This window comes from Camellia sinensis, chromosome 4 (genome assembly GCF_055761805.1).
Source record: "Camellia sinensis isolate YWXY chromosome 4, ASM5576180v1, whole genome shotgun sequence".
NCBI classification, from domain to species: domain Eukaryota; kingdom Viridiplantae; phylum Streptophyta; class Magnoliopsida; order Ericales; family Theaceae; genus Camellia; species Camellia sinensis.
The window spans coordinates 187,168,342-187,192,208 of NC_138964.1; the positions used below are offsets into that span (position 1 = coordinate 187,168,342).

The 23,867-nt window shown below is 34.3% G+C and overlaps 2 protein-coding genes across 4 annotated transcripts; one reads left to right on the forward strand and one right to left on the reverse strand.

Moving 5' to 3' along the window:
- Positions 1-1,328: 1,328 nt before the first annotated feature.
- On the forward strand, positions 1,329-6,693 carry LOC114315273 (uncharacterized). Of its 3 annotated transcripts, none has more exons than XM_028261864.2 (3): positions 1,329-1,652; positions 4,558-4,686; positions 5,471-6,693. In XM_028261864.2, exon 3 carries the CDS (start codon positions 5,761-5,763, stop codon positions 6,427-6,429), a length of 669 nt encoding a protein of 222 aa, XP_028117665.2. In that variant the 5' UTR covers positions 1,329-1,652; positions 4,558-4,686; positions 5,471-5,760; the 3' UTR covers positions 6,430-6,693. The 3 variants fall into 3 exon arrangements, with proteins under 3 accessions (XP_028117665.2, XP_028117666.2, XP_082723276.1); XM_028261865.2 differs by having other exon boundaries at positions 1,343-1,652; positions 3,023-4,686; XM_082867150.1 differs by lacking the exon at positions 4,558-4,686 and having other exon boundaries at positions 1,373-1,652.
- An 812-nt stretch (positions 6,694-7,505) lies between these two features.
- LOC114315274 (peroxidase 72) lies at positions 7,506-12,105 on the reverse strand. Its single transcript, XM_028261866.2, has 4 exons — positions 11,709-12,105; positions 9,271-9,462; positions 8,912-9,077; positions 7,506-8,076 (listed from the first exon to the last, which is right to left on the reverse strand). The coding sequence occupies exons 1-4, from the start codon at positions 11,916-11,918 to the stop codon at positions 7,664-7,666; spliced, it is 981 nt and encodes a 326-aa protein (XP_028117667.2). The 5' UTR covers positions 11,919-12,105; the 3' UTR covers positions 7,506-7,663.
- Between the last annotated feature and the right edge of the window lie 11,762 nt (positions 12,106-23,867).

Consider the following 23,867-nt stretch of genomic DNA (forward strand, 5'->3'; position numbering starts at 1 on the left):
CTCCGTTGAAGTTGTTGAACCCGTCGTCCTCGTTGCCAAATAATTGTTCTTCACCATTTTTCTCTCTGATCCGATGTTCTCAATGTGAAATCAACATATATATATAGATTAATGAATCTGATGTTTGAATCTGATGTTTGATGTTTGAATCTGATGAATCTAATAGAGATCATCAAAAACTCAAAATCCGTTTGATGTTCGACCATGAATTTGATGTTCTTCTGATTTCATTGACCATGAATCTGATGTTCGAACACCAACAAACACCCACAATCCGATGTCGATCATGGCAGCTTCTTCCCGCCCTTTGGCTTATTCTCCGCCGGAGCCTTCTCCGCCACCGTGGACTTCTTCTCCTCTGCTGGCTTCTTCTCTGCGAGCTTCTTTTCTGCTGCTGCTTTGGGTGCCATTAGAGAGTCTAGAGAAAGAAAACTAGGGTTTCAAAATTGAGAGTGATTGATTTGAATGTTGATGATGTTGTTCAATGGTGGGTAATGGAGCAACATCAACTATGAGATCTGTGAATTGGAGTGTATGAGATCTGATGTTTGATGAGGTTGAAGTTGTTGTTGATGTCGATGATGTTCAATGGTCATTAACATTGGGATAGGACCTAATGGTTCATAAGAAAATTCATAGGACCAAATGGTTTACAAGATATAAATTTGGGATTTATTAGTGCATCCCCCTTATATATATATAATACATACGTATCAAAAATAATTTATTTAAAGTAAATATATAAAAATTATATATATAATACATACGTATTATATATAATTTATTTAAAGTAAATACATACGTATTATAAATTATTATAAAAAATTTTATAATACATACATATTATAAATTATTTTTGATTATAAAAATTGCAAAAATTATTTTTGATTATACAAATTTTACCCTTACATACGTATTATAAATCAAACCATCTATAACTTAAAAATGATTTATATTTACGAAAATTATAAAAATTATATAATTAATTATTATAAATTATTATTATATATAAAAATTATTTGAATGCTTCAGTGTTGTGGGTGTATGTGTGTCAGAGTGTGGGTTGGTTTTGGTTTGTATTTCAACAGTAGAAACGTTATTTGCAATAACGTTTTTTAAAATTTTTTTTTTTTATATGCACAGTGAAATCACGATTTCAAGTAACATTTTCTTTACAAAAAATTTATATGTTAAAAGTACGATTTGAAACAGCGACTTCTTAATTAAAAACACGTTTTACAATAACTCTATCACTATTCATCAAATTTGAGAGTATAAATAGTAAAAACGGTATTTATAACAACGCTTTAACTTAATTTGAAAAACCCATCTAAACTAGGCTAGGTTGGGAAATAAGATGCGAAAAGCCCCCAATCAGAATGGAACGGTTGAGTGCGAGCGCTGCACAAGTCGCCATTGCTGGCAGCAAGCAATGGCATGAGAACCAGAGCGAGGAAGTGTTTGAGAGATTCTCTAGAGAGAGTAAGAGTGAGAGAGAGAGAGAGAGAGAGAGAGAGAGAGAAAATGGGTAAGAGAGGAAGACCGAGAAAAAAAGAAAAGTCGCAGAAGAAGAAGAAGGGCAAGCAGAGTCAGGCTTCAATGGCGTCCGCCACCAACAAGTGCCCAACAACCCTACTCCATCTCCTCCTCCGGTAATCTAACCCATCCCTCTATTTATCTTTATTATGACCCATTGTTATTCATCAAGTATTGTGCTTTATTCTTTTATTTATTTATTTAATTATTTATTTATTTTTAATCTAATACTTCTTTTTATGTTGGAAATGGTAGGATTTCATATGCTTGGAATGGTAGGGTTTCAAATATACCGTAAAGAATTTAAAAAAATGAATAAATAAATAAATAAACAGTTGATAAACAATGATTTCCACATTTTATACCTTATTTGGCATTACTTGTATTAAGAGGCATGAGTTGTGGAATCCATTAATCTCTAATCCTTTACTTAAATTTATGTTATATTTAAATTTGGGTACCCCTTGATCTAAACATACAACAATTGATTTTTGAAAAATTCTATAATACACATCTTAAAAATAAAAATAAAAATAAAATTCTGTACCCTATGCCCCCAGTTATGACCCTTGTGGTCTATGATTATGACCTATTGTGGGTTGTTATGACTCTGTTATGATTTATTGTGGTATTGGTTATGACTTAATTATGACCTCTTTGGTTATGCCGCAAGAGATGTTTGGTTATGACATATTGTGGTATAGATTATGACTCATGTATTGTGGTTGTAATTGTGGATATGACAAAGAGGGCTTTGGTTATGATCCATTAATTATGACAAAAAATGATTTGGTTTGACACTTATAAACTTGCATATGGTACACTTCTTTTTGAGGGGGTGTGTATTGTGATATTACCCTTGAATTTTACTCAAATTTTAACCCAAGTCAAATAAGACTCAAATGTTTACTCAAAACTTTCAAGGTTATTTTGTGGCTCTCAAATTTACCACTCTGGCATTAGTGAAAGTTTATCCAGTGTAATGGTTCATGTCAAATAATCTTTTACTCAAATTTGAGTAAAATTTTGAGTACAGGCTAGAGATAGCCGTATAAACAACTTTTTGTACATAAAAATGGTTATAGTATAATTATTTCACAAAATTAGTATTTAATTTTGATGGATTTGGAAAAATATAGGGTAATCCAGTGTACGAGGCTCTGATAAAACGGGCAGGGGCAAGATGTACATTGCCTTATTCCTATTACTGTAGGTTATTTCCATGACTGAAAACCTACTAATGGCAAACTTTATGGTTGGGCGAAGCCGTCCATTTTTTTCAACTGAATAAACAAAAACAAAAAAAAATTAAAAAGTAAGGCTTGGCACAACAGTAATTTTGTTCTATTGTGACCTAGGCTATGAAGCACGAACACATCCCTTAGGACTGCGTACACTTGTCGGACACGTGTTAGACACGGACACGCGTCGGACATGTGTCCGACACTCTCCCTTACTTGTCTATTTTTTTTTGAAATTTTTCCAGTTGGACACGGGGTGGACACACGATGACACGTTTCAGACACACAGGTGTGGATCAAAGAAGCCCTAGACCTGTTGGAGAGGAGAAAGAGAGAGAGAGCCAGAGATGGATCGATGGGAGAGAGAGGGAGCCAGATCGAGGGAAGAGAGAGATAGAAAGAGAGAGACAGATTGAGGGAAAGAGAGGGACAGATCGAGGGAAGAGATCGAGGGAAAGAAAGAGATAGATTGAGGAAAGAGAGAAGAAACTCTAACCTATTTCGACTTGTTCTTCTCTTCGTCTTCTTCTTCTCTTTTCTGATTTTGTTTATTCTGTGTCTCTCTCCTCTCTTTTCTATTTCTCTCCCTTTTCTGTCTCTTTTCCTGCCTTAATTTTCTTTATTTATTTATATCCATGTTTTTATTAAAATTTATAAAACAAATTATTTTTATTTGAAAAAAAAATCAATTTTTATTAAAAAATTTAGGTAATGTGTTTAATAATTTGATTATTATTGTAATTTTATAGGAACCAATGATTTGTTTTTTTTTTTTTTAAATTTTAGATATATAATTAATAAATAAAATTATATATATTAAATGTGTCCCCAGCGTGTCGTGTCCCCCATTTTTTAAAATTTGTGTGTCCGTGTCGTGTCCCGTGTCCGTGTCTGTGCATTATAAGACCTAGGCATCATTAGTTCGAAACACAGAAACAGTCTCTTTTGCATGCAGGGGTAAAGTAAAACTGCATGTAGTTCCTTAAACTTCTCATAGTGATAGGAACCTAGTGCACTAGGCTACCTTTTACTTCATTTTTTTTTTTAAAAAATAGTTATATTTCAATAGCTTCCTAAATTATCCTCTTTTTGTAAGTTTATTACTCTGTCTCTAAGACTGATTCATTACATTGGAGCTCTGGCAAGAAATGGAAATTTGCCTTTTGCTCTCATTAGTCAAACAAGGTCAGAAAATTGTGTTGCTGTTGCAGCGAGGAAGGGGAGTTTTTTCCTCGTCAATGGGCATCTTCTTACCTTCCTCCCTTCAAGATTTTTATTCTGTTTTTCTGGTCTGTTTTACTAGCATCTGTATGCTTCATGTAATCTCAACAAAAAAAAAAAAACATTACAAGGTGAGGTTTTCTTTATATATATAAATAATCTTTTTTGTGTGGGCTGTGAATTGTGGTAATAGAGGACGTTTTCATCAAGGCTTTGCATTGAATCAGAACACCTGCTTTTATATGACACAAATACTCCTCAACGGAGTTCAACCCTAGGCTTCACTTGTTGAGCTTGCACCTTAACAAGCAACTCATTGTCACTGGTTCATCAAATGAATGAATCTAACAATGTGTGTAACATTCAACTCTATAACTGCCCGTGCTGTTCAATTGTAACTGAATTCCAAATCTGTTATATGCTGCTTAATTGGTCCATGCTTCTCCTTGCATTGATGATTTTTTGTTGTTTAACAATTTTTAATTCCATTTTAGTATGGGAGCTTTTTGCATTGTGTTCATTTACAAATAACAGTCTATGCAACGACATCATCATTTAGGGGTTGCCATCTTTGCCAGTGCATTATTCCCATGCACGCTCAAGATACCCAACACGATGTGGAAAGATGATCCTTGCTCAGGGTGCTACCATGGGCAACATCACTTCCAAACCTCCTTCTCAAACTCAGGTACTGAAATTCACTGCAAGCTGCTCTTTCCTTGACATGTCTTGATGTTGCATTTGACAGTATCCTTTTATTAATCAATAATATATCTCTTGTTGAGGACACGCCTACATGTTGTCTGTCACTTATAGCAATTCTTTCTGTAAATCTGTATGTATGTTTCATTATCCCAAAGTTTTGAAAGGCTTAATTGAGGCTCACATCGAGGCGAGGCTAGGGCAAAACATATTGAGACTTCGATTTTTAGGCAACACTCCCAACAGGCTTGTGTATCATAGTCTATGGTGTACAACTAATATGCACCTTATATGTCTTTTGTACATAAGCATATGCGTATGCATAGGGAGAGCTTATCTTAAGCTATTGTTAAACTTAGTTTAATTCATAGTTTAAACATAAAAAAGAAGAATCTCTTCTATAACTGTCTTCCATACAGGGAAAAAAACGAGTCAATTTTACCTTCAATGAGGGCAAGCTTTCTTCTTTGTTGTGAAATTTTTGACGCCTTGAGGAGAAATATTTACACCTTTATATTTATTTTTAAATATTTTTTTACCAGTTTAAAATATTTAATTTATTACTAAAATAAAATTTTAAAATTTAAAATACTTATGCCTCGCCTCATGATGGGTAAACGCCTACACATTCGGCCTTAAAAACTTTGCATCATCCTCATCTTGGTGTGATCATGCTGTAGAAGTTCTTTGATCTTAAGGAAACTCGGTGGCTAAGTTTCTCAATGTGCAGCATATGAGTCTATACTATGAATTGCCATTTCTCTGTACAGGTCTCAAATACTCCAGTTTCCTCCTCAAGGTCCCCTACTCAACATGTGAAGACGGAAAACGGCTCCCAGAAATACTGGCACTTATGGATGGCTAATAGGGGTGAAACAGTAGAAAACGTCAACAACTGTGCAAAATCTGAAGATTGGTCCATTCTAAAGCAAATGACTTGGCGGACATTGAAAAGCTTACTTCAAAACTTCTTCATCAAAGTCAGGGCCCAGAAAAGCACCATCCTGCTGATCCTCCCTCTGCACCATATGAGCTTGTATTGGACAATCATCTTCCAAATATGGAGGCTACTGAGGCACCAAATATCATTGAGAACAGACACGAAGAGCGTGCCAACAATCTTGACCAAAAGGCTGAGCCAACACAATCTCTGAGTCTTAACATTACAGAGATGGCTGCAATGAACGATGACTTTTCTGATCTCGATGAAGTTGCTTCTGCACTTAATGTTGCTTTGGTCACAGTAAATGGGTATAGAGTGAAGGAAGAATTTGCTTCTCAACTTAGGGATATCTTCTCAAAATATGGAGATATTGCTAAGGATAGCTCTTTGCAATCTCAGAGATCACGTTCATTTTTCTTGGAGATGGTCTGTGGCATCTTCCAGAGATTACAAGGGATAAAATTTACAGATGTTACACATATAAAGCTCAAATCCATGCTTGATATCATTGGTGACATTGAATTCGTAAAACTGGAAGTTGGATGGCTTTGTACGAGGCTTCAAGAGATTTATGAGGCAAAGCTGCTGTTTATGGGCTGTTCTTCCCTGAAGGAGGCGAAGACAAGAAACAGCGAAGCAATTGGAAAAATGGAGCAACTGGTGGAAGGCTACCAGATTGAAATGCAAATTCTACAAGAGAAAATATCCTTATCAGAGGACAAGCTGGCTGCAATGAAAGCTGAGTCTGAGAAGATCAATGGAATGGTCCTCAACACGAAGACCTAAGTGAAATGTTTTCATCAGAGGTCATTGGTAGATGGCCTACTGTAATTCACTCTCTCTGTGGACAACTTCTGTGGTTTGTGTTGAACATTGTTCAATTTAGATCTTTCTAGTATGTGTGAAATCATTTGTGCTAATCATATGATATTGATGATGAGATCATGAGATGGTCTTGTGGGACTCCTATTCTGCATTGTCAGGTACATGTAATGTTTTGTGTGGTACTACTTTTTCACTAAATATTAATCACTTAATACATTTCTTATATATGATTTCGACTGTTAAAATTCTGATTGTTGGCTGCTTTTAACATGAACCAAAGAGGGACTATCTTCAGATGCACGTAGTCATTGAGGTGATGGCTTCTAGGGTGCATCCAAATTTCCTGTTGTATTGTTGTGAACATAATTTGTTCTCATAGGTGCACGGATAGGCCTATGAGGCTGACCATTGGGATTGATGTGTTCATTAGTTGATATAACTAGGTCTACTTCGTTGATTGTTGTAACCATTTACATGGATAGATGGTCAATGTGTAGGTCCAACCGATGTTGTCGGTAGATTAACATTTTGATTTCATAGTTGCCCACTTTCCATTCAAAAGTGGATTGATTTCTCATCATCATGAAGTTTGCTCATGGTATTTATGTCATCACAGTGGGAGTCATTTATGCTCAGGAGACTAGAAATGGTTGATGCATATGTCACAGAGACTGCCCCAAATTTGCAGTTATTATATTGATTGTGAGGTTTGCTTTGTTTTGGGTATAGTAGTTTCTTTTAAGAATCTAGTTTTTGTAAAGAAGTTTGTTAAGAATTTTCTGATAAATTGTTTTGATTACGTGTCTAATTCAAAGACGAAATGTTATTAGCACTGATGATACGTGTAGGCTTCAGCTTGTTGTGCAGGGTGTCAATTTTGATAACTATTGCCTCCTCTCCCATGGTTTACGTGTAATGATGTTCTTGTACTCCTCGTGTCTTTAGCAATTATATTGTTAATTAGTATGCTCTAGAATTATATGGATCTGATTTAAAGTCTCAACTGAAATTATCATAATTGAAGAGAAACACCCAAATTATAACGCTCACCAAAATGTTATTGCATTACCGCCATTAGTTCACAACTATGGCTACAATTGAAACTCTCTCACAGAAAAATCATAAAAGAAAAGAAACTGAGAATACCCAAATATATAGTAGAAGTTCATCAATATTTATTGGACTGTATATGGTCCTAAGAGTTTATTTTCCTGCAATTCTTTCGAATCTCTCCACTTGAACCAATCAAAGGAGAAATGTTCCCCATCTTGATCATGGACTTGGCAAATTGCTCGAAGAAAAGCTCATTATTCTCCGCATATTTCTTCACTAACTCCATTGTCTGCCGGTTCTTGGTCTCAAGAACTTGATCAGAATTTAGAAGCCCCTTGGAAGCCAACAAGTTCTTGAAGTAGTAGTTATCGAACTTTGTTGGGGACACAAAATCCAAGAAGAAGAGGTTCTGGTCGCCACCGGATCTCGGGCACTTGCTGCGCAATTGGGCAGCGTATGATTTGTCGAGTGTCATGTCTGCCAGGCCGTTGCCGGACTGGTTGTACAGCCTCTGCCTAAAGCTGGTGCATCTAGAATTTCCAATTGTGTGACCCCCTACATGAACAATTATCAAAATGTGACAATTCTTTCATTAAGGGCTATTACTGTAAAATTTTGAAAATTAGGATTTTATGTCAAGCTATGTTATATGGACTCAATAATGAGTATAGAAAATAAAGACACCCGGAATATTTAAATTTATTGTATATTGTAGAATGTCAGAAGAAATTATTTAAAAATATATATCTGAAATTGAATGAATAATTTAGGTCAAAAGGGATTTCTATCTTGTGAGTTGTTTTTTTTCTTTTTTCTTTTTATAAAAATTAAAGAATCTATACGTTTTATTTAGATCTATAAAAGACTGATACTTCAAAATAGGTGTTATAATCACGTCGGACATGTATCAAATATTTCATTTTATATATATATATATATATATCAAAAGACACTAACATACTTTGGGACACGGTGGATCTTATTTTAATTTTTTAAAGCTAATTTTAAGAATTGTATTATTATAATATTTATAAACATGATAAAGGTTGAATTTTAAAAATATATAAATATATATAGAACTAATATCAAATCATAGACGATGCAATCGACAAATTGACTTCTAATGATCTCTTGAACCTAATGCAATGTGAATCTAATCTTCGACTTATTTTAATTTAATTTGTTTTGTAGGTTAGATTTTAATTGTTTATGGAAATAATATTTATATACATATACTAAAAAAAAAAATGGTATTCTTGTCATGTCGTTTGTATCCTAATTTATCAAATCGCGATGAATAAAAAAATATAAAGGTCAATGTAAGCTTTGAAAAAAGACAAAATAAATAAATACAAATAAAAACAATACATAGATTGATAGCATAATTTACCAAGCAATGCCACAAGATCAACAATGCCAAGGCCTTGTCGCTTAAATTTGGTAAGGATGGTCTGGAAAGTGTTGTTTGGAGGTGGAATGTTATTGTTGGAACCACTCAAGCTTGCACCTTTTGAGTCCCTTCTTCCCAATGGGACTTCCCAGCTTGGTCCACCAGTCTGTACAATCACACAAAATATATCATTAATTGTGGCTTCTAATATCTAAATTGGTTAGCTAACCTAAAATATTTTAAAAATTCATATTTAAATTGAAATAATTAAAAAATTAGGAGTTGATTTATTAGCGAAATCAAACATTGAAATATTTATTTCTATTTTTTTTATTAATATGTCCAATCCTTAAACTTACAATGACAGTAGAGTCTCTAGCAGCAAGAGCCACGATATCAGCACAAGAGACAGTGTTAGGACACTCCTTCTCCAATGCAGATTTGATTGCATCAAGGACTTCAAACCCGCGAGCTGAGTTTCGGTTAGGATTCGAGCCTTTCTCACTCACTATGCTCTTACTGCTATCTAGAAGTAATGATGCATCACATCCCTACATAATTCACAAAGACCCCAAGATATGTTAGATACATCATAAATTTAAACTTTCAAAACTTCTTTTAATTTTTTTAATTTAATTTTATTTTATTTTATTTTTGCGTAAATAACATTTCTATTTAGCTATCACAAAAACTAATTACTCATGATGTTCTATATTTTTATTTTTTTGGGGGGTTTATTTTTGATTTAGTGAATTTTTTTTTTTTTAATTTATGTCAAATTTTAAAATTTTTGAACCCATTTAAACTAGATAACCCAAAAAAATTAAAAATAGAAAATCATTAATGACAAAAATAAGTCAAATTTTATCCAAAAACCTATAAAAATTGACCTATTTTTGTTTGACTAATTATTTTAAATTTTTGTGTTTTTCTAGGTTATACAGCCTAAAAGGTGAAATATTTTGACTTCAAATTAAAAATAAAAAATAAAAATAAAAAGTCCACAAAATAACACAATTTAGAAGCTGCAGGCTAAGGGTACGAAAATCATTTCAGAATAGCGCCTATAGAATGTAGTGTTGCCACAGTACACCTAAATGAACACTTTCTTTGCACTATTTCGTAATTTTATTTTATTTTTATATTTGTAGTATTGCAAGTAAAATGACCTTGAAAATTTATTTGTCTCTTATGATGGGGTGAATTGTTTAATAAAATATAAAAAGGTGAATTACACTAATTTCTTATTATATTTAGAAAAAACATAATAAATCTTATAATGGCGACATGATTATACCGATATTCATTTTAATAAGATTAAAGACGTTGAAGGTGAAAACTACATGAATGAACTGATAAAATATAGTTTTAGTATCAAAGTGATAACCATATCATTTAGCCATTAGTTTTAGGCCAAGTTTGGGAAGATTCAAAAAAGTCAAAAAGTCAAAAAGTTACTCAAAAAGCTAAAAAGTTAACACTATTCACCAAAAGTCAACAATTACGGCTGCACAACTCCCAATTCAAATTTTTCCCTACAAATCAATTTTTACAATTTTTTATTACATATTTTTCAATAAAAAGTCAAAAAGTTAACCCAAACATCCATATTTTCAATCTCAATTTTTTAGTCCAAAAAGACAAAAAGTGCACTTTTTTAGTCTTCCCAAACTTGGCCTTAGTATCAAAGTGATAACCATATCATTTAGCCATTCATATGATTAGTGGAAAATAAAATTAAGTATTATGTGTTAAAATTTTAAAAGAATCCAATATAATTACGTTGAATTCATAAAACTTATTATATTTTCTCCAAAATTTAGAAGAATTTTGTATAATTTAGATCTCGTTTGATAACTAAAGAAAAAAGCCAAAAAGCTTTTAAATTTTTTGTCATTAGGTAAAAAAGTTAAATGGCATATCAACTTTTTTACTAAAAAAAAATTAACTTTTTTAATTACCTTTTAAAGTTTGTTTGGAAATTAACTATTTTAATTATTTTTTTAATTTTTTACAAAAATAAGTATAGAAAAATAAAGAGTGTGATAAAAAATGGATTATTAACTTTTTATCAAAAGATATTTAAAAAAAATATAGAAGTGATATGAAACTTATAACAAATAAACAAATAAGTTGCTTATTTTACTATATTGCCAAACCACGCAAAAAGCAACCCCCGAAAAAGAATAATAAATAAATAAAAACTTAAAGCCATGTTTGGTTTGTATTTGTCAAATAATTTTGAAAAAGAATTTTACAAAATTTGAAAATTTGTTTAGTTGTATGTTTTTAAAATAGTTTGGATAGATGATTTAATTAATTTCTTTTTTAATTGAATAAATGTGTGCGAAAGAAAAAATAAGTACTAGTAATTGATAAGTAAAATGTGAGAGAAGGAGAAAGGAGAGAGAAAAAATAATTGATTGATATGCAATAAAGAAAAAGTAATTTTACTAGATTTTTTCTTTTAAGTTTCAACTAGACAAATTTTTAAAAAAATTTCTTAAAATTTATCTATCAAGAGACCAGCCGAACATGACCTTACTTTTGGAAACTCTTAAAAAAGCTAATTTTTGCTTTCAAAAATCAAAAAGCAAACACGTTATTAGGAATCCTAAAAAAATTATGACACCTCAATTTTTTCACTTATAAAACAAAACTTTTTAATCCCTCTCCAAAAACGTAAGTTTTTTTAACTTCAAAAAAAATGAAAATGCTAAAAACTCAACTGAAAAAAAAAAAAACCCCAAACGGCCAACTACTCAAAATAAAGTAAATGAGAGCTACACAAACAGACCTTGACAAAACAGTCATGGAAATGGAGCCTAAGTAAAGAAGCAGCCATGCGAGCTTCTTTGGCAACAGCCTGTGCAACAACAGAGTACACAATCTCTTTTGCTTTAGGGCAAGATTGATCATAAAACTGTGGGTAAAGGTGAGCAAAGCAAAGTGGAGCAAACACAAGTATGGTTACAACAATGAGAAAGCTCATGGTTTGATGAGCCATTGTATAGTGCCCTGTTTGTTTGGCAACTCTATTATGGACTCAAAAGGCCTCTCTGTGAAGGAAGACTTCGTATATGAAGGCTTGTTGTGATGAAAGCTTCGATGGGTCTTGGGTATTTATAGTGAACGTTTCATAGAGTATTGCATGGAGAGGTAAAGGTAGAGGGAGACAAGATAATGGAGTTGGTAGAAATTTTGGTTTTTTTTTTTCTTTTTATATATATATATTTTCCTTTTACATTAGGTAAGAGCAATTCGAACAGGCTCTCTATATTCTAGTTGTTTGGCATTTTGTCAAGTCAAATCACACAATTTTAATACTTAGGACACATTTGACAGGTAATTTTTTAGTCAAAAAAATCAAAAAGTTATTAAAATAATTAAAAAATTAATAATTTATATAAAAATATAAAAAATTCTTTTTTCTCTTTATTTTTTGTATATATTTTCGTAAAAAATTAAAAAATCATTCTAAACATAATAGTTTTTTTATATATTATATTTTAACTAAAAAATCAAAAAATTATTAAAAAAATTTATTCAGGAACGAGGCTAATGGGTTAGCTACAATTGAAGAGTTAAGAAAACTAGACAAATGCTTTCTCTTTCTAAGTATTAATTACGTGGCTAAGTAAGAGATTTGGTTAAGTAAATTACACATTAGCTAAGGTGACTAGGTAAAATAAGTAGTGTATTTTTTATAGGCAAGTTAGATCATAGTGTTGGAGTTGCTTTAAAGGAATAAGATAAAAGAAGTTGCACTCATAATGTCAAAATTTGAATAAAATATATCATACATAATAAGTACGACATGATTTAAAATATTAGACTCTAAAAAAAACGCCTCAGCTACACCAACTTCTGGATTTTAAAAATTTCTAATTATATTAGTAGTTGTTCACAACATGTTTAGTGGCTACGTTTGAAAATCAGTTTATTAGTTAAAAATTTCATTCTACTAAAAAAAACTTAGCTCATATAATAAATTTATTTTCATCAAAATGTCCACTTTAATCACTCTAAAAAAGTTATTAGAATTTTGTTTTGAAAAAATTAGGAATGTGTTAAATAAATAAATTTTTTTAGCATTCGCTCTTGTGTAAGCTTATTTTTAATCAACCAGCTAACTTTTTAGATTGACTGCCAAACAAAGTCAGCATTCCTGCTGCTGAATGTGTCCTTAAAATGAATAAGAACACTAGTTTAATTTCACCATTTTTTCATTTAGGTAGACTCATACAACAAATAACACAGGTACATACAAAATTCAGTATATCTAAAAAATAATGACACTTTGTTGCATGGATCACTTACGAGGTGGAAAAAAAGAGAGTAGAAATAGCCCTCAAATAAATAAATAAAGGGTAAATTACAATTTTTATAGTTTGATCTAAATTTCATTTTAGTTCTTATTAGTTCAATTTTAAAAATATAATCTTAGACTTTAAATATAGTTTCAGTTTGATCAAATTTGATCATTTTGTTTAATTTAAATGTTAAAATTCACCATTCTTATCTAGTTTCAATTTAGTTTAAGGTATAAGATTTATATTATATATTCAAATTCAAAGAATAGAGACTAAAATAAAATTTATATTAAATTATAAAAATTAAAAGCGTAATTTATCCATAAATAAATAAATAACAATTATCAAAATTTGCTAAATTGTCGGTCAAGTTTGCCGACTTGGACGTCCCATCTTATTATAGCCATCTAGCTCTGGGTTTATTTCTTCCGATTGAAGTTTAAAATTTGAATTTGACAGTTTAGTAATTATTCAATGCTCCCAAGAATATTGATGTCAATTTCAGCTATTTGGACTATATTTGGAAAGTTGGGTTTGAAGATTTTTTAGTTAAAATAATCACAAAAAATAAAATAAATTTTTTAGTTTAATAAAATAAAGTAACATATTCAATACATAATTATTATATTTTTTTTTTTCACAAAAAAGTTAAAAAAAGTCAAAAGTCATTCTCAAATCAAATTTTTTAGTTCCAAGCTAAAATAGTTAAAAAAATTAAAAAGTAAAAAAGTCAACCTCACTTCCCAAACGAAGCCTTACTAGTGTAAGGTTCACGTGGGTCTCATACTAATGAATGGCTGAGATTGATTTGTGACATTGTTACATGGGGAACGGAATAATTTTTTTGTTACATTAGGATTCGTGGGATACCGTTTTGGTTTCGATAATTCGACATGTTCATTTTGTAGAGCATTCCATATATATCATTTATGGAAAAAAAAATTAAGTTCATCTTATAATCGTAATCTTTTCATTATATCGTATTTATCTCCGAAACAATAAACGACAGGTATGCTTTAAAAATAAATTATCTATTTTTCTGTAGGCAAACACAATAAGATGAAAATATTACAATTATCGAATAAATCTAATTTTTTTCATTAATAATATATATAGAGTCAATCCCATTCGATGGGATTTAAGACTTGATTTGGTTTGATTTTGTATAGTAATGATATATACAGAAGATTTTACAAAATAAATAGCTTAATTATCAAAATAAAACTTGTGGTAAGCTCCATAGACCCTGTCATAGTGATAAAGTTCAGATTTTTATCCTACACATCAAAAACTAAATCGGAAAATTTAATCCAATAAAAGCCTTTAGGTCTCGTTTGTTTTCAGAGGTAGAATGTAAGAGATTTATAGTGAGGGGATTAATAGCGAGAGGATTGATAGTGAGGGGATTAAGCAAAATTGTGTTTGTTTTTATGATAGTTGTTAGTGTAGGAATTGTTAAATTATTTTTATATAAAATAATAAAACAAATAAAAAATACAAAAAAATTAAACATTAATGTTCAAAAAAAATTCCAAATATGTAAAAAATAAAAAAAAATAAAAAATAAAAAATTCAAATCCCCTCACTATTTTTCTAATACCACCTCCACCTCCACCTCCACCTCCTCCTTCATTCTAATCCCTTTCCCAACTCTACAAATAAATACAACACTAAATAGCTCTATCTCCATCTTAATCTCATTCCATCCTTTACACCCAAAACAAACTAGCCTTAAATCTTGCAAAAATCCCACTTTTCCCTTAATAATGGATTGTGTTTCAAGTAAATTAGACCAATCTCTGCTTTTATTAAAAAAATATTGTGTTTGGTTGTATTTCATAAATTGTAACAACCCTCACCACTATTCACCGATAAACTACCGATTACTGCTAAACTGAGACTGATTATGACAAGTAATTGAACTGATTGAAATACTGAACTGACTGATTGAAATCTAAAACTGATTGATTGACTGTATCTGTTTAAATGCATTATCTATCTGTTTGACTGTTTGATTATCTGTTTATGTTTTTATGTTTAAACTGCAAATTGAAGGCCTTATCGGCGGCCGAACCAGAAATTGATTAGTGTTTCATGATTAGTAGAATTTATGTGATTTTATGACATATTTATCTGAAATTTGTTTTGGTATTGTTTAATTAGATTAAAATGAGCTTAATCCCATAAGTTGCGTTATCTACCACTTTGTCATGCCTAGTGACCCACTAACTAAACACTTTATTCTTCATACACACTTGACCAAAACATCTTCTTCAGCCTTTTTTGAGAGACATAGCCGACTAGAGTGAGAGAGTGAGAGGATAGGAGTGTTTTCAACTCGATTTTGTGGATTGGCCTGAAGAACTTGAAGAATTGAAGTATAGATTGCAAATTGAGCTCCCTTATCTTGCATTGGAGACTTAAGGTAGTATAATTACCCTCTTGTTTATGATTTGAGTTTGTTCTTGCATGATTCATGTCTAAATTAAGGGAGTGAGTCTAGAACTAGTTTAAGTTGTTGAATTGAAGCTTAATCTTTGCCTGCATGGCATACTCTTGCATTTTGAAGTTGTTCTTCATAAATTTGGCACATGCATGTTCATGTTTTTGCAAATGGACCATGAATTCACCATGATTTTAGAAGGATTAGCTCAATTGAGCTAGCATTTGAAGTTTTGAGGTTGTTGAATTCATGCATGTTACACATTCATCATGTTCTTGAAATGTTGTTTGAAATTGGGTTTATTTGAACTACCTTTGGGCTTTGATTTTTACAATTGAGCTTTGAATCATGTTAAACTATGAGTTTTATATTCACCCAAAAAAAAACTATGAGTTTTGAAGTGTTTTCCAGGAAATGGGCCCAAAGGAATCGAATTTGATACATTTGAACTTGATTTTGAGCTTGAGGTTCAAATCTAGGAATTCCAGATTTTGAACTCACGCTCGAGCGGGGTGACTAGCGCTCGAGCGTGGAAATCGTGCTCCCCACATTTTGTTCTGTTTTTCTTTGGGTCAGCTCGAGCGGGGTAATTTACGCTCGAGCGGGACCTTGTGTTTTACGCTCGAGCTGGTGTCGAGCTCCCAATCGAGCGTGAATTTCACCTATCCAGTACTTTTGACTGTTTTGAAGTACGCTCGAGCGGTTGAGTCTACGCTCGAGCGGAAACCTTTGTCTGCATGTCCGCTCGAGCGGATTAACTTACGCTCGAGCAGGAACCCTGTTTTCTGAAAATGCTTTTAAAGTGCATCTTTGCATCCTCATTTCATCGTAGGCATTCTTAGGCCTAGTTTAAGGCATCTTAATGAGGGTATAAATGTAGAACCACACCGAGGCAAGCTAGGGATTAAATTATTATATTTCCCAACTGTATAGCTTAGTGTGTGTTCAATCTGTATACTGTGTAGGGTTGGCGACTGGAGACGCGCTCTAGCTTTACTGTAGCCCAGAACTCTGTGAATAACAACTGTGTAAAGATATGTTCAAAAATGATCATCTTCTGAACAATTGAACTGTACTGTTTCTGAATCGACACTGTTAATAGAATGAATGTATGTCCTCTATTCTGAACTGTATTATGGCATCCTTAGCAACTATTGTTATTGACTGTTACTGTTACAGAGATCTCTGTCGGTTCCCTTGTTGGAACCACTACTGTTTACTGATTGATGGCCATCATTGACTGTTCGGTCTTTCAAGACCTACTGTTTACTGTACTGTTATGCTAATGGATGTACCGCATATGACTGTACTGACCGAACGACTGAAATACTGATTTAACGAACTATTTTTATTACTGTAAATACATTCATTCTTAACCTCTTTACGCATTGTGTTATTCACTGGGCTTTAGCTCACTGCTCATATATATATGTAGGTGTACAGGCACCAGACCGTGGCTAGAAGCGTCGGGCTAAGCTCTAGTTTTGTCAAGCCAACCACTGTGCCTCATTGCGAGGTTCCGAGCCTGTCAAGCTATGGCTTAGGGGTGTTTTATTTTTTCCTCGTCTGTCTCTATAATTGTTTTGTAGACTGTATAGACTGTTACTGTACTGTTTAATAGGGATTAGGTCCCTGATCTGGATGATTATAAATGTTATACATACAGTTCTACACTGTGTATATATATATATATATGAAAAGTCTTTTTGGTATACAGACTGTCACAGCTCATTGGACATTGTTTATTTACTGTATTAACTTTCGCCAGGCCCCTGTACTCTGTTTTACTATATTACTGTTAAGCAGGCCTTCGGTAATCTCGGATTACTGGCCAGTTACGGTGCTAAACCCATAGGGACAGGTTTGGGTCGTGACAAAGTGGTATCAGAGCGATACTTACCATGAGTTATACCGCACACACGTGTCCAAATGAGCTATAGGATGTCCTAGAAAGGCGATTAGGGCATTACATGAGCATGATAAGTGTGTAGCTATGACATGACTGAATATATGCTAACGTGTTAATCTGTTTAAACAAATGATTGCCTATGTTGATAACTGTTATAACTGCCTATAGTGAAATGGATAATGCAAGAACTGCAAATGAATCTGAATCCTCATCTTCTGAGGCAAGAATGACAAGACTAGAAAGAATGATGGAACTAATAACTGAAAGACTAGATCAACAACAGAATCAACAGCCCTCACCTCCTCCTCCGGTACAGCCGGAACAGAATGTGAATGTTAATGATGGGGACATAATTGGTCTCACCTAAAAGTTCAGTAAAATGAAACCGTCGTCCTTTTAGGGAGACCTTGAACCGTTAAAAGCTGAAGCATGGGTTCTTGAGACTGAAAAGTTATTTGAAGTATTTCCGTGCTCTAAAGCACATAAAGTACTGTTAGCTACCTTTACCTTGCAAGAAGAGGCCAGAAGGTGGTGGATACTCATCCGCGATGACAACACCATAATGACTTGGGCCCAATTCAAAGGAGCCTTATTTGAAAAGTACTTCCCTCAGTGTGTCAGGGACAGAAAAGTAACTGAATTTGTACAGCCGAGACAAGGCACAATGTCCGTTGCTGAATATGAAACAAAGTTTACCGAGCTTGCTAGATATGCACCACACATGGTGGACACTGATTATAAGAAGGCCAGAAAGTTTGAAGACGGCCTTAATGTTGCAATACTGGACAGAATTAATGTTTTGAAGCTACAGAATTATGTAAATGTTCTTGATCGAGCTTTGATGGCTGAATCGAACATCGAGGCACTGAAAACTGAAATACCAGTGTCTGAATGGCGTGGTAAAAGGTAGGGTTTTAAATTCAAGAAAGACAAGCATAACCCATTGAATAAGAAACAGAATACGGGGTCAACAACTAGCCCCAGCCAAGGGAGTGGTTTCATACCACCCTGTTCTGAGTGTGGCAAGAAGCACAAGGGGGTCTGTTACAAAATATCTGGAGCCTGTTACAGGTGTGGCAAGGTGGGCCACATGGTTAAAGATTGCCCCTCTGCCCCACAAGCCAATTGTAAAACTGCACCAAGCGTGTCAGCATCAACTGTTGCACCAAAATTGAACCCCAAAGTTACCGGGAAAGAGCCCATGAGGCAGGGCTGAGTGTTCGCCCTAGTACCGGGAGACGTGCAGAATACCGAGACCGTTGTGTCAGGTATTCTCTCTATTTGTACTCAAAATGCTTATGTACTGATTGATTCGGGGTCTACGCATTCATATGTGTCGCATGCTTTTTCGCAAAAATTAAGTAGACCCTTAGAACCCATGAATTATCTGTTAGCTGTATCATCACCCGTTGGGGGATCCATGACTTGTGCATATATGTACCCTGCTTGTGAAATTATTGTTGGAGATGTACATTTGTTTATTGACTTACTGTCATTGAACATTGATCATTTTGATGTAATATTAGGAATGGACTGGTTAACGAAGTACCATGCTACTATAGACTGTGTAATGAAACAAGTAGTTTTCCGTCCACCTAGTTTACCCGAATTTGTGTTTAATGGGGCTGGAGTAGTACCTCCTCCGTATTTGATTTCATCTGTGAAAGCTGTTAAATTGATTAGAAAGGGGTGTAAAGGATATCTGTGTTTTGTATTGATTGTATCTACTGATGATAATGCTAACGTAAACAGTATTCTCATAGTCAGAGAATTCCCAGATGTTTTTCCAGATAATCTGCCAGAGGATTTGATTGACAGGGAGATTGAATTTACCGTTGATGTAATTTCGAGTACCCAGCCAGTATCTAAAACTCCTTACCGAATAGCTCCGACTGAATTGAAAGAATTGAAAGTTCAATTGCAAGAGTTGCTAGATAAGAAGTTCATCAGGCCCAGTACTTCACCGTGGGGCGCACCTGTTTTTTATGTAAAAAAGAAAGACAGCTCACTGAGACTATGTATTGACTATCGTGAATTGAATAAGGTAACTGTAAAAAATAAATATCCATTGCCACGTATTGATGACTTATTTGATCAGTTACAGGGTGCTCAAGCGTTTTCTAAGATTGATCTCAGATCCGGATATCATCAGCTGAAAGTTAAACCAGAAGACATTGATAAAACTACTTTTCGAATGAGGTATGGACATTACGAATTTTTAGTTATGCCTTTCGGAGTTACCAATGCACCTGCTGCATTTATGGACCTCATGAACAGAATCTTTAAACCATACCTTGATGACTTTATTGTTGTATTCATTGATGACATACTGATTTACTCCAAAAGTATAGAAGAACATGAACATCATCTGAGACTTGCCCTACAGACCCTAAGAGAACAGAAACTTTATGCTAAACTGTCTAAATGCGAATTTTGGCTTGATCATGTTATGTTTTTGGGGCATGTTGTTAGCAAAGATGGAATTTTTGTTGATCCGCAGAAAATTGAAGCTGTAGTAAACTGGCCCAGACCAACAAATGTGACAGAAGTCCGAAGCTTTTCGGTTTGGCCGGATATTACAGAAGATTTGTCAAAGATTTCTCCAAAATTGCCTTATCATTGACTCAGTTAACTCAGAAGGGGATACCATTTGACTGGACTGACCAAAGGGAATCAGCATTCCAAGAGTTGAAAACTCGACTTGTAACTGCACCGATTCTTACCCTACCTTCAGGTACGGATGGTTTTACTGTATTTAGTGATGCTTCTCATAAGGGTTTGGGATGTGTTTTAATGCAGAATAGGAGAGTTATTGCCTATGCTTCCCGACAACTGAGACTGCATGAAAAGAACTACCCAACCCATGACTTGGAACTTGCCGCAGTAGTGTTTGCATTGAAAATCTGGCATCACTATATGTATGGGGCAACATGTGAGGTGTATACAGATCAAAAGAGTCTGAAATACTTCTTCACACAGAAAGAACTGAACATGAGAGAGCGGAGATGGCTATAACTGATTAAAGACTATGACCTACAGATTTTGTACCATCCGGGAAAAGCCAATACCGTTGTCAATGCACTGAGCTGGAAATCGATTGGAAATTTAGCCTATTTGCTCACCGGGCAGAAAGAATTGTTTTGTGACCTTGAAAAATCTGAAATTGAAATTGTTTTGCAAGAACAAGGTGGAACAATAGCTGCTATTTCTGCTCAACCAGCACTGATTGAAGAGATTAAAGAGAAACAGCAACTGGATGACTTCTTGAAGAAGATCATCGAAGAAAGAGAATCTAAACCAAGACCGGGTTTCAAATTTGAAAATAATGTACTGAAATTTCAAGAAAGACTGTGTGTATCGAATGATTCTGAATTGAAAAGAAAAGTTCTGCAAGAAGGCCACAATTCAAAATTTTCTATCCATCTGGGGAATACGAAAATGTACCAAGACCTGAAACTAAATTTCTGGTGGTCAGGAATGAAGAAAGAAATTGTTGATTTTGTATCGAAATGTCTTCATTGCCAACAAGTCAAAGCCGAACATCAACGACCCACAGGCTTACTGCAACCCTTACCTATACCGGAGTGGAAATGGGAACATATCACCATGGATTTTATTGTGGGATTGCCTCGCTCCAGTAAAGGTATGGACTCAATTTGGGTTATTGTTGATAGACTGACTAAATCTGCTCACTTATTACCTGTCAAAACAATTTATAATGCGGACAAATTGGCTGTAATTTATATTGATGAAATTGTTAGACTGCATGGAGTGCATGTGTCCATTGTTTCTGACAGAGATTCGAAGTTTACATCGAGATTTTGGCAAAGCCTACAGACTGCATTGGGTACTGAATTAAGACTGAGTAGTGCTTATCATCCTCAGACAGATGGCCGGTCAGAAAAGACCATCCAGACTCTAGAGAATTTACTGAGAATGGGTGTTCTTGATTTTCAGGAAAACTGGGAAAGCCATTTGCCATTGGCTGAATTCGCCTACAACAACAGTTATCATTCAAGTATTGGTATGGCGCCTTTTGAGGCATTGTATGGCAGGAAATGTAGATCTCCGATTTGCTGGGCAGAAGTTGGAGATGGGCCTTTGCTTGGGCCCGAGATTGTATATGAAACGACTGAGAAAGTGAAACTGATACAACAGAGACTGAAAACTGCACAGAGCAGACAGAAAAGTTATGTAGATGTCAGAAGACGGGACAGAGAATATGAAGTGGGTGATCACATTTTTGTGAAAGTGACACCGATGAAAGGCCAGACTCGTTTTAGAGTCAAAGGCAAGTTAGCGCCAAGATATGTCGGACCGTACGAGATTATTGAGAAAATCAATCCGGTGGCATATCAAATTGCGTTTCCTCCTGAAATGGAGCATATGTACAACGTCTTCCACATTTCTATGCTGAGGGATTACCTCCGGGATCCTTTCCATGTGATAAAGCCTACTCGTGTAGTGCTGAGTGATGACTACACTTACGAGGAATGGCCTATTCAGATTGTAAACAGACGGATCAAGAAGTTGAGAAACAAAGAGATCCTGTTAGTGAAAGTCGACTGGCAAAACCATGGTGGCGTGTATGCCACTTGGAAAAGGGAAGAGGACATGGCCAAAAGATACCCTGAACTGTTTCCACTGAATCCTGTTTTCTTCCAATCTGAAGGTAACTTGAGTTTAGAGGACTAAACTCTTTTTAAAGAGGAGAGACTGTAACAACCCTCACCACTATTCACCGATAAACTACCGATTACTGCTAAACTAAGACTGATTATGATAAGTAATTGAACTGATTGAAATACTGAACTGACTGATTGAAATCTAAAACTGATTGATTGACTGTATCTGTTTAAATGCATTATCTATCTATTTGATTGTTTGATTATCTGTTTATGTTTTTATATTTAAACTGCAAATTGAAGACCTTATCGGCGGCCGAACCAGAAATTGATTAGTGTTTCATGATCAGTAGAATTTATGTGATTTTATGGCATATTTATCTGAAATTTGTTTTGGTATGGTTTAATTAGATTAAAATGAGCTTAATCCCATAAGTTGCGTTATCTACCACTTTATCATGCCTAGTGACCCACTAACTAAACACTTTATGCTTCATACACACTTGACCAAAACATCTTCTTCAGCCTTTTTTGAGAGACATAGCTGACTAGAGTGAGAGAGTGAGAGGATAGGAGTGTTTTCAACTCGATTTTGTGGATTGGCCTGAAGAACTTGAAGAATTGAAATATAGATTGCAAATTGAGCTCCCTTATCTTGCATTGGAGACTTAAGGTAGTATAATTACCCTCTTGTTTATGATTTGAGCTTGTTCTTGCATGATTCATGTCTAAATTAAGGGAGTGAGTCTAGAACTAGTTTAAGTTGTTGAATTGAAGCTTAATCTTTGCATGCATGGCATACTCTTGCATTTTGAAGTTGTTCTTCATAAATTTGGCACATGCATGTTCATGTTTTTGCAAATGGACCATGAATTCACCATGATTTTAGAAGGATTGGCTCAATTGAGCTAGCATTTGAAGCTTTGAGGTTGTTGAATTCATACATGTTACACATTCATCATGTTCTTGAAATGTTGTTTGAAATTGGGTTTATTTGAACTACCTTTGGGCTTTGATTTTTACAATTGAGCTTTGAATCATGTTAAACTATGAGTTTTGAAGTGTTTTCCAGGAAATGGGGCCAATGGAATCGAATTTGATACATTTGAACTTGATTTTGAGCTTGAGGTTCAAATCTGGGAATTCCAGATTTTGAACTCACGCTCGAGCGTGGGAATCGTGCTCCCCGCATTTTGTTCTGTTTTTTTTTTGGGTCAGCTCGAGTGGGGTAATTTACGCTCGAGCGGGACCTTGTGTTTTACGCTCGAGCGGGTGTCGAGCGCCCAATCGAGAGTGAATTTCACCTATCCAGCACTTTTGACTGTTTTGAAATACACTCGAGCGGTTGAGTCTGCGCTCGAGCGGAAACCTTTGTCTGCATGTCCGCTCGAGCGGATTAACCTACGCTCGAGCAGGAACCCTATTTTCCGAAAATACTTTTAAAGTGCATTTTTGCATCCTCATTTCATCCTAGGCATTCTTAGGCCTAGTTTAAGGCATCTTAATGAGGGTATAAATGTAGAACCACACCGAGGCAAGTTAGGGATTACATTATTATATTTCCCAACTGTGTAGCTTAGTGTGTGTTCAATCTGTATACTGTGTAGGGTTGGCGACTGGAGACGCGCTCTAGCTTTACTGTAGCTCAGAACTCTGTGAGTAACAA